This window comes from Branchiostoma lanceolatum, chromosome 4 (genome assembly GCF_035083965.1).
Source record: "Branchiostoma lanceolatum isolate klBraLanc5 chromosome 4, klBraLanc5.hap2, whole genome shotgun sequence".
Lineage (NCBI taxonomy): Eukaryota > Metazoa > Chordata > Leptocardii > Amphioxiformes > Branchiostomatidae > Branchiostoma > Branchiostoma lanceolatum.
In genome coordinates this window covers 20,305,609-20,316,766 of record NC_089725.1, presented here as the reverse complement: position 1 = coordinate 20,316,766, position 11,158 = coordinate 20,305,609, and the positions used below count along the sequence as shown (strand labels likewise).

The 11,158-nt window shown below is 42.6% G+C and overlaps 1 protein-coding gene across 3 annotated transcripts; it reads left to right on the top strand.

Moving 5' to 3' along the window:
* Window positions 1-919: 919 nt before the first annotated feature.
* Window positions 920-10,773, top strand: LOC136433218 (uncharacterized). 3 transcript variants are annotated; one of them, XM_066425175.1, is made up of 7 exons: window positions 920-1,103; window positions 4,761-5,182; window positions 6,837-6,872; window positions 8,955-9,095; window positions 9,317-9,406; window positions 9,654-9,788; window positions 10,185-10,773. In XM_066425175.1, exons 2-7 carry the CDS (start codon window positions 4,952-4,954, stop codon window positions 10,269-10,271), a joined length of 720 nt encoding a protein of 239 aa, XP_066281272.1. In that variant the 5' UTR covers window positions 920-1,103; window positions 4,761-4,951; the 3' UTR covers window positions 10,272-10,773. The 3 variants fall into 3 exon arrangements, with proteins under 3 accessions (XP_066281272.1, XP_066281271.1, XP_066281273.1); XM_066425174.1 differs by having other exon boundaries at window positions 4,669-5,182; XM_066425176.1 differs by lacking the exon at window positions 6,837-6,872 and having other exon boundaries at window positions 4,669-5,182.
* The last annotated feature ends 385 nt before the right edge of the window (window positions 10,774-11,158 follow it).

The following is an 11,158-nucleotide window of genomic DNA, read 5'->3' as shown; positions in this document are numbered from 1 at the left end:
TCATTACGTCACTTCCTGTCTTACGTTACTCAGAAAACGTCCTGTTTATACAAAATTGAGTCAGAAGTTGACAACAAATCAAAATGGCCCGCCCTTCCTACTGTATTGTTGCCAAGAATTAGCTGTTGCTTGAACACAATTACGAACATCCGTTGCAACTGTATACATAACGTGATTACACAAACTAAAGTGGAGCGTTTGGTTGTAAAGGGGTAACGTTACGTTGTAAAAGTTTGACAACTTCACAAGGAAAGAAAAATCTTGCTCCATCTCCTACTCTATTGATTTGAAATACTAGTAGCCATCTATCAAAACACTTAGCGGTATACCAACCTTTTGTGACCAGGTATGGTTAATCTGGAGCACGGATAATTTGGTTTGAAGACAATGTGACGTCGTTTTCAGGTCGAGTGGACATATAATTACCGTAACCCCCCGGGACGTCCCAGTCTGACCAGTTGCCACAATTTTGTGGTAGACGTCATCTCTGACAACACGAATGATTTGTTTCCACAAAAACAACTTGTCAGCCCTGGTTGTCGCATGTGTGCGTACAGCCTGTTTGTTGAACAATATCATGCACGGTCTTGGGTGCGAGTCACTGATGCAATCACACTATGGGACCAAGGATGTTAAAAAGCACATCTATAGGATACTGAGAGTTTCATTATGGTCTTGAAAATTCATAACCAAAACCTTCTGATGAAAACAAAAAAATTAAAACGTAACTCTTTGTCGGCTAGCTTTCAGGACTGCTGTTCATCGTTGAGCTGTGTCCGGAGAGGACTTATCTTTCACGAGGCTTTCATTTAATAGTAATGCGAAAAATTGTTACTGAAATATTGAAATCACAAAAAATGCAGTGACGGCACGATGAACAATGTACTTCATTGTTTCGGCCTCACCTGTCGGTTTACGCAGGGTAACATTTACATATCACCCCGTCACCAGGGCAAGCACATCCTCGCGTAGGCAATCCGCGCCAGTTTACACGTTTGTTTACCGCTGGGCGAAGTTGTCACTCCTGCTTCCTCGAACCGCCGCGGATACTGTGTGTGGTTCAGTCAGACAATCAAACGTGGAGGCGAAACCCAGGGTCTGAGGTAGGTGTGCTGTTTCTCTCTGTGTCCTCGTAATCTCACCTGCCGTAGTACACACCTGTATACAGGTGAGCACAGTGTTATTCGTACAGGTCGGACAGGTGGTCCTATGGTTCTTGTCAGTTACATTTTTCGTTGGTGACGGTTGTTATTATTGGATTCCGTCAATCGTAGTACCTGAACAAAAAGGTTTGGGGGTAAATATGACAACAGCCTCGCTTCTGGAAAATGTCTCCGTGCCTGCATGACTGAACAGATTTGTCCACGCGTTTCCTTGTTGTCAGAGCGCCGTTAAATCACGGGCTTCGAAAGCTGTCGATGCGACAAACAATTGATATTTCTATGGCCGCTCTCAACCACAGGTGCTGCATACAGTGTTCATGGTCTGAGGACATTTTTGATTAGTCGGCAAGTCTCGGCTGCGTGTGGGATATTGTATCGATAAAGGCAGGCGCGTTGTTCCCGTGGCGTCGGTATGTGAACAAGTATGCCGAGCCCCGTGGGACTGGTGCACAGTGAGGAGCTATCTATATAACTTGTCTGCCATTCATAAATTGCTAGATTGGTGGTTCATGTTGCCGAAAATAATAGTGATGATCCTCCCCTCAAATTCGGCCTTACGGCAAGAAACCTGGATTGGTCTTAGTCTCTAACGTTACCAGACTGACTACGCCAGCTATAGGGAGAATATTTGCCAGGAGAGTTTGGCCACCACAGCTTTTCACTTGCAGGCGCAGTTCGAGTGGGACTGACTCTCCTGGCCAATTATTCCCTTTTTGCCGAATTCTACGATCCGTACCCCCGTAGGAAGGCCTGGTGGTCTGGTTCGGCATCGTTAGTGGCTAACGTTACCTTCCATCCTAGCCTAGCGCCTAGGAACCACTGATACATACCTCGGTAGGTCTACAGTTTGTAAGAACATTGATAGGAATTTATCCAGAACAAAATCACAAAAACCCAACAGACGACTTGCTGGTCTGTACATTGTTTGCTGCTTTGAAGGATATAGAAGACGTCAAATCTAGAATAGAAAATTCACGTTTATTTGAGCCAAAATTGATTATAAAACAGCAGAAACTATATTCTTCAAAATTGGGTAGATTGCAGGATTAGTCTTCTTCCAAGCCAAATATCTGAACAACTCAAGAACGCAAACTTTCATCGCCTGCTAAATCTGGTCCTTGGACGATAACCGATCCGACTGCAATCTTATTTTGCAGTGTTGATTAGTTCACTTTAGTGGATCAGATTAAACTTTAGTGGACAAAAACCTTTCTCTTTGAGATTGAGAAGACACAGAGGCTTAGTCAGTGTCTGGTATAGGATTACTGTGTTCTGCACGCGGACTTAAGGGTGATTCAGTGGAATAATAGATGTTAAGCTCGTCTTAGTCATTACACAGTTTTGCATGATGCATGTAACAAAGTTGACCTACAGGTCTTGTATTGTTCAGAAACACAAATAGTATTTGCGCACAACTTACTTCCGACCTGCGAGGTGGACTTAACTGTGTACTGAGTCACAACTTGTGTGTTTAAGAAGTTTACTAAAAGTAACAAAGAACATAGACATTATTTTCAGACTTCCCACGCGAGGCTATGATCATACTTATGTCAGATTAAACTGTCCTGAGGCTGAGCCCTGACTGCGTGGGCCGCCGTTACCTAGCAACGCACAACAACAAGTTAGGCTGTCCTTAACTAGGTTAGTGTGTTTATGGTTTGGTTACTGTACCGTTGATGGTAACCTGGAATAGAAAATAAAGCATACATCCTGACAGATACTTGCGTGTGATGCAAATACACCATCTGAAGTCATGATGCCCGAACAAGAAGAGTAGAACTTAGGGCACAAGAAATTTTGCTACGAATACACAAGCGTGGCACAGTCGCCTTTTCTGTCAGAAAAACGCAGACCAAGGACAGTACCAGTTCTCGTGTGTTTTACTGAAAACTTTCCCCGGCTCAAATGGGATGTGTTTTAGTGCGGCCTAGCAAGCAAGTACACACCGTACAAAGATAAACGACAGCCCTGACACAGTGGACTTAGGTAACAACATGCGGTGACAATGATAAAGTCATGTCTGCTAGAGGTACTTATTACACACGCGACATGCGGGTACCGTCCTTCGCGGTCCGCTACAAGATCACTAATAACAAACAGTCTAGTCTTCAGACAAAACTGTAGACTTATGTACTTGTGATTCGACACGCAAGGGAGGATTGACTTTAAGAGTGAGGGCTCATTGTAAGACACTGAGAATCAAAGTAGGTTTGTAAGACAACTTTGTACCGAAGTTGAGAACCCCAATTTGAGTTCAAACGATTCAACATAGCCGTCCTTAAACCTTAACCGCCGGCCACGTAACGGTGTCGCGACTATCCTACTATTGTATTGTGTTGTATTATCTGTAAGTAGACAAGAAATGGAGTTCTCCCCGGAACTTGTGGAGAAGAGAACCAGCGTCACCTCCAAAATGGACATACGGGTATATGGTTCATGTATGGGTCACTCTGACCATTAACCTCAATAGTCTGAACATATACGACAGCTGCCGTGCATGCACAAGAACAAGACGTATTGCATACCATAGATTAGCTGACATGAAACCGAGCTTGTCGTAAAACAGTCAAGTTGAACAAAGCGATGACATACAACACAACGTTTCCACATAATTGGGTGGGTGACACACATTGCGGGGACAGACTTGAATACGGGATCAGTTCGGCTGAAAGGTATTAAGAAAGGTCTGACTAAATAACGAAATACAGGGAAACACATTGGCAAATAACATAACGTTTCAGTTTACTTAAATATTCATTCAGACATTAGATGACAGTATTAGTTCACTTTACTCTCCATCGTTAGACTTTAAAACTATTTTCCACCGTGTTTACCACATTAACAATGACATTTATAGACCATGCGTTTTCATTACTTCCACGTGAAGAGTCAGAGAATAACAGGAACGGTTTGCACGGTAGGATTACAGTACGGATGGGTTACGTCACACCAACGTCTTTCGCCTACTCAGTTGCAATTGTATACAAATATCAAAACGTCTTGCGGAAGCTGGCAACTTTCTGCCAAGTTTACAAACATCGCATAAGACTAGTTAGCAAATACGCTGCATCATCACCAAAGCAGTAGCACCTAAAAGTTGTCATTAGCAGTGTGAAGGTCCGTAAGAGAAAAAAAATAAATATTTGAAAGTCAGTTTCACAATGTTTCATTCAACATTCCTCCGCAAATATAAACATTGCCCAACACAACTTGAGAAATCGCGGATTAGCGCGGCCCGGATATACAGTGCGTTTGTATCCACCGTCCTTCGATTTAAGGGCTGATTGTTTCTTTGCTAATCACACCTGGTTGATATCAGATACTCTCCGGATTTCTCAGATATGAAAAGGTAATATTTAACCGATATCATAGATCCACATCAGCACTGACGCACATGGGTCATAGGTCAGGTGGTGCTGTACTGATACAGACACACCTGTCAGGATTTTCCCTGGCTTGGACCAGTCTGTGGTTGCTTCTAATCAATTTGTTGGGTCCGTTTCAGATACTCTGTGTGCTGATTCATTAGTGGAGAAATTAACTGTGAGCTGTGCTCATCTGTGAGGACTGTTCCAGTGGCTATGGTTCACTCTACAGGGAGCATTACAAAAGCGACAGCACAAGTCTAGACTGCGGCAAGACTGAAAGGATTGTTTCGTCTCCATTCTGAAGAGGCAAGTATAACGTCTTAGGTTTAAAGACATTGAAGAGTGACGTAAGCATTGAACTGAAGATTACTGGTGCAGACGATCTCTTGCCTATTGTAATTATTCCGCGCTGCTGGAAAAATGTCAGCAGACCTGACGAACGGGCACACGGGAGATGCTCCCGCGGGGCAGGACGCGCCCAACACCGAGCGTGTTACGCTGGACCAGGCGGCACAGGACTGGGTGGCGGGCGTGAAGGAACGGGAGGAGCTACGGAAGCAAATCCAGGAGAAAGACTCGGAACTACATGCCGCACAGAAGAAGGTCTACGAGCTGATGAAGAAAGTGGAGACTTTAGAGGGGAGACTGGAGGTAACGGGTATATCGTGTCACTTGTAGATTTGTCTGTTATCGACATTCCCTATTTACATGTCTAACGTTAGGCACCACAGTGTAACACATACGCACACATGCTATGATAAAACAATCCTCTAATTGTACCTATAAACCAAAAATAGTGAAGAGATGTTGATAGAATTTTCTATCTATTGGTCTGGTGACGCACTTTTAAACATCCCAGCCGTGTTCAAGTGTTCCACGGTCTGATAACTCAAGTTTCATATACAACAACACGCTATTGTAAATCGTTGAAACCGTTATTCTATGTCTCTACGTTGTTTTAGTGTGCAAGTATAATCCAGCGATATATCTGGCACAATCCACTGTTAGTCGGAACGTTAACAACGAAGCGGCCGTAAAACGGGTAAGTGTTGCCCGCTATAACAAAAATGGGCAGCAGACAGAGTTGACTCTTACAGTTTTTCATTCTTCCTCATTCTTGCTGACGTTTGGAGCTGCGCTTTCGGGTACGTCGTCGCAACACCCGGGTACGTTGTTGTATGACAAAGTTGTCATGGCAACTCCGGCAGGTGACAACGGTGTAGATAGTGATTTTCTTAAAAATAGATCCCAATCGTGTAACGTTTTCCGATGGGTGCTTCCACAAACGGTAGCTTAGGTTCCATCCATAGTGACTTAGTTTTAGTAGAGTTTGATTTGATTGATTGATTTCATTCATTTTTAAGGAAGGCACTTCAGCACATGGCAGTAACCACGGGACTTAATTTTTGGTCTTATTTTATCATTTATTCAGTTAGCAGTCATGAGAGCAATAGTAATCGAGGGAGAAGGATTATTGTACCTGTGGGAGCTAAATGTCACTGAATTGTCACTGTTGTAAGGAGAGATAAGGGCACTTGCAACATGATACAACAAGAGCACGGCGCAAGGTCTTGTCATAAGCGCACATTCCGCACAGAAAAAAGTCTACGAGCTTTAGCAAACGGTAGAACAAGATGCAGGGCGACAGAATCATTGATAAGATAGCCCGTTTTTACTAGGGACCTTTGACCTCTTTCTTATCACTGTGCTTTTTGACACGCCCATAGAAATATAACGTTATTACAGATTTGGAACAGATTTATAGCGAAATCAACAAACGCTTTCAACTTTTCCTTAAGCAATTGACTCCAGAGGTCTTTATTTCTGTAAAGCTTTCTTTGTAATGCCCTGTGTCTGAAGGTCAATTAAAGTAGTTAGCAAACAGAACCAGTTCTTACCTGTACAGGTCTGTCAACAGCCGCCACCTGTTATCAATAGTGGAGCTGGTTGTTTATAGTGTTTGCACGTTAAATCGCCGTGCTCAAAGTAAGTGTTAGAAGTTTCTTCAAAACACCTGTGGACGCCGGAAGAAAAGGTCACTCAATGATTGCCCCATTATTGCACTATTTTGACGAACAAGGACAATACACATATACATAATGACATCGCGAAGTGCCAACTTCATCCAATGTGTCCCATCAAGACAATAGCAGGACAGTTGTTGCGTTGTCCTGCATGTCACCTCTCTCTGTGATGTTATCCCAGCATCATAGCTATCCCACATTTACTCCCAAAGAACCTGTGACGTTACCTTTTATTTTGGCGTAAATTTTGTGTTTGACGTCATTTCCCGTCTTTCTCACAGCTTCGGGAGCTGAACATCCGGGCTCAGGCGTTAATGGTAAGTAACGTGAAGCTATGTTTATATAATCGTTTAGAGTCTATAGCGGCATATAGACCTGACCAAATTAAAGCCGGCAAAAATACATATTGCCTGAAGCAACCGTTTCTAAAGCCTCAGCATTAACGTTAACTGATATGTGCAGCTGGGTGAGCCTGAACAGACCTTGAACAGAGGTCAGTCTAGTTCGTAAACACAATGTTGGCCTTTTTTATATCTTATGTCCGACGTTGAAATTACTTTAATAATTTCTTAATGATTTCTTAAGACCTTTCCCAATATTTTGTACTCGAAAAAATATTTTGTACTCGGCATCTCTTACAATGCGGTTGCGGATAAGAAAACATAGCTGGATGAGTCTGCAACCGTTCGTTGAACTGTTTCAAGGTACATGTAACGTTACATCGACTACGCTGTTATAGAACTTCACGTAAAGGCGGATTTTACTGGGTGGCACTGCCAACTCCCTTCGCCAGCTCTCTGTAACGACTTCTGACAACATGTAATCAGACAAGTTGGCGTGCACGAACACGCCCAGATTTACATCAGATCCTCAGGATTGTACCTCATAAGAACCCTCAACCGTCGCCATGGTCACGTTTATAGGCAGCAAACAGTTGGGTCCGTTCTAATTAAGTAGGTTGTTCGGTGTTCCATAAGGGTTTGTTCGGATGGTCCTAGTCACATCTAGATAAAGTCGTACGGCCTCCTTATCGCTCTTTAACTGTTTGTGAAGATGTAGGCTACTTTTTGTACAGTTGATGCTATACATAAACGCTTTATGCTAAAATACCCGGAGTTGACATTTTAAATCGCCTCTTGCTGGCGCTAAAGAAACAGTGCTTTGTTGTCCTGCCACCAGGAGGGTATTACGTTTTGCCGTATACACTTCAACAAGAAAAACGAACTGCGTCAGCCTATACAGTACCTTTCAAACAGCATGGAAATTCCGGTTGATTTCGTGACTGCTCGCTATAGTATTTAACGCTACGCGGTCTGTAAAAGGGAACCAGGTGAAATGACCAACATTATTCATTGTTCGTGAGAAATGTGAAACAATATTGCACACAAGACGGTGTAAGCAGTCTGTAGCGACGCTTTAATAGTATGGCCTCAATGCATCTTTTCGTATCAGTCCAAACAGCACACTAGAAATTACGATATAAAGACTGTCGCTGTACCTGAATCTGCGGTTTCGCTAGGTCAACGAATTATTTCCTACTGAGGTGGGTCAAAAAGCCTGCCCCTGCCAACAATGAAGTAACATGGCAAATGAAATGTGGTTGACCAGTCTCATGCATCGCTTTATATGTCCTACATATATATCCTATAAGTCCTGAAGCTACGGCTACATAGATCATTAAATAAGACTGTCTAGTGGCCTGCTATCAACCTTGTCAATATTTTGCCATCACCATGGCGACAGCATATGTTTATGGCCTGAGGCACTTCACGTTGTTTGTTGCTGAAATGTCACCCTATCTGACCGAAATAGCCACGAAGCATTTTTGTGATAAGTGAAAGAAAGAAACTTAATGCACAGGAATTCTTGTAATTTTGTCCACTTCTATAGAAAACTGGAAACTCTTGCCATAACTTACCATAAGGCGTAGGGATGGTATGCAACCCATGTCGACCCAACTGCCGGGTAATGGTGATGTTTACGATGATACACACGGTAAACAAAAAGTAGCTCACAAAGCTGCGTCAAATTACTCAGAAATCTACGTGCACCTGTTGTCAACGGGCCGGGGACGTACAGAAACATGGTCCTAGGGCGTGTTTCGGAGAATAAGGGACACCCCTGCAGAACGAATAAAACAAACTAAAGCTGGAAACGTAGAAGTTGATCGGAGATAAAGATCAGAAAATGCCTTCTAACTATGCTGCTTGAATTAAGAATCACCTTCGGCGAGCTGAGATTTCGTTTTAAATTGTTTGCACCTAATGTTTGGATAAACCCAACTAAACTAAACAAAGAATGATACTGTCCAGTTGAGATTTTATCAAGTTGGCAAATCATGTAACTATCTATCGCAGGGCAAATATTTACAGGAAATTGCAACTTCATGTGATACACAGGTGAACCACAGCGCCGCCAACGATCTTCCCAAGAGGCGAAGACACCCGAAGAGGCGCAGGAAGAAGAAGGCCGCGAAGGACAAGGGTAAGGAGGAGAAAGATGAGGACGAAGACGAACAAGACACCTACAAATACTACACGGTAAGTCTCCTACGCTTGTCGTGCTGCTGTTGGTAGTGTACAGACATGCAGTGTTTAGAGTCTCAACGGTTGTAAAACCAGTATAAATGTAGGACAATCTGGCCCATTCCTGCACTCACAGAGACCGTACAAGTTGTTCAAAGACAATAAATATTTTGAATTGGATCAAAATAAAGGGAATCAGTGGTACTTTCTCTAACCTGTCATTCATTCTACCTCAGGAAATCGCCGAGAAGTTCCCCAACATGAAGCTGTCCACCATCCTAGACGCAGAGAAGAAGTTTGTAGCTGCAGACGAGGACGGGAACGGGGTGAGTGTGAGACACACACAACTTTGTCCTGACACCCGCTGCACCATTCCAATGCAGAAGTGACCATTTCTTACCGAAACTATCCATTGGTGTAGTATTGAGATTCTGAGGAGACCTACAAATAGTCAGACTTTTTCACAACTTCAGCCTGATTTGTTTGGGGATCTAACGAAAACGACACCACAAAAGAAGACTAGAGAATCACCTCATGAAGTCGATCTGACGATTTTGACTTACTATTTTTCAGACAATCGACGAGGACGAGCTTGAGAAGATCCTGGACACAGAGAACACGATGTTCACCAAGGACCAGGTCAAAAGCATCATGAAGGAGGTGGATTTGGACGAGACGGGCAACTTGGATTTCTTGGAATGTTTGACGGTGAGTGATGGCCTGATGGGTATTGCTTCGTGAAGTTTAGACATGTTTGTAACTAAGAAAACCAAGGCAAAATGGGAATTCCTGAAAAAAATATCTTCTTGATGACGTTACATTTCACAGTATTGTGAGTGTTGGAACCCAGCCCCGCATTTTCAGTATCCTTAGAAAACCAGGATATTTTCACGTTAACTCTATAATTCAAATGCACAAGGTCGGTTTTCTAGCTAGTGCACGAAAGTCGCGTTCTCGTCTAGGATCTTTAAATGTAAAACGTCGTCGACATCCCTTTTAAAAACTTCCCCTGTCCACTCAAGGCGAAGATGTCCTCTGACAACCCAAGCTCGTGAAGTACACAGAAAGGCCGGGCCTTCATCCATACCATCTCTCTTGTTTCAGGTTATGGATCGCCTCCAGTCCCACAGAAAGACAAACCTTCCCTCCTCGCTGCAGAACAACAGAAGCAATGTCTGCGTAGTGCAGTAAACCAATAAATCGCTAGAGGCCGTCCGCGGTGTAGTGGACAATGTGACCAAGGTCGAAGATTTCTAGGTACATGTTCTCCGGCTGTGAAAGCAAGTACCAAGCAGATCGACATTTGTACATTTCTAAAAGTCCATATGTAAAGGTCTTTCATGCATTCTTCTTTGTACATTTTATTTTTGAAATCGTAATAATGAAAAGGACTGAGAGTTAATACTTGTATATCATGTAGAATGAGCTTATATATATATATATCTTTACATAGAAGTACCAGTTTTCTGTAGAGATTACTTCATATTGTTATTTCGTAGTTGGCAGTGGTAAAAGATTGCAGGAGTAATTGACATTGAAGAGGAAAAAATTTGTACATTAGCCATGAAAGTTTAAATAATGAGTTCCAATATCTATATATGCAGAATAATGGAAATGTTGCCAGAAGGTTGTGAAGCACTTTTGGTTGTTTATAAGAGAATGAAAATAAAATCATGGTAACAAAATGCTATCAGATTTAGAGGTATCATTTGTTCAAAGCTGTGTTTATAGATAACCTTACTAATACGATGATAATACTTATACTAAGGCGACTGAAGTCAAAGTCATCAACTACTACGATGTACAAGCATCATCACATAATACGATATGCATTAGGCCAACCCTTATTCACAGTACTGTCTATTCAACAAAGCTTTCAAAAAAGCAGGATTATCTTAAAGGATCAAATTTTCAAGGACAATATCAAGCTCTATAGGAATGAGTACAGAATTCAGTCTATTTTACAGGGTAGTTGCGACAACCATATACCGTAATGGACAACCAAATGCTCTCCTGTACTTTCTGAAATTCTGCCCACATACAACCCTGCAGTCTGGTGGAGACTACACAAAATACAA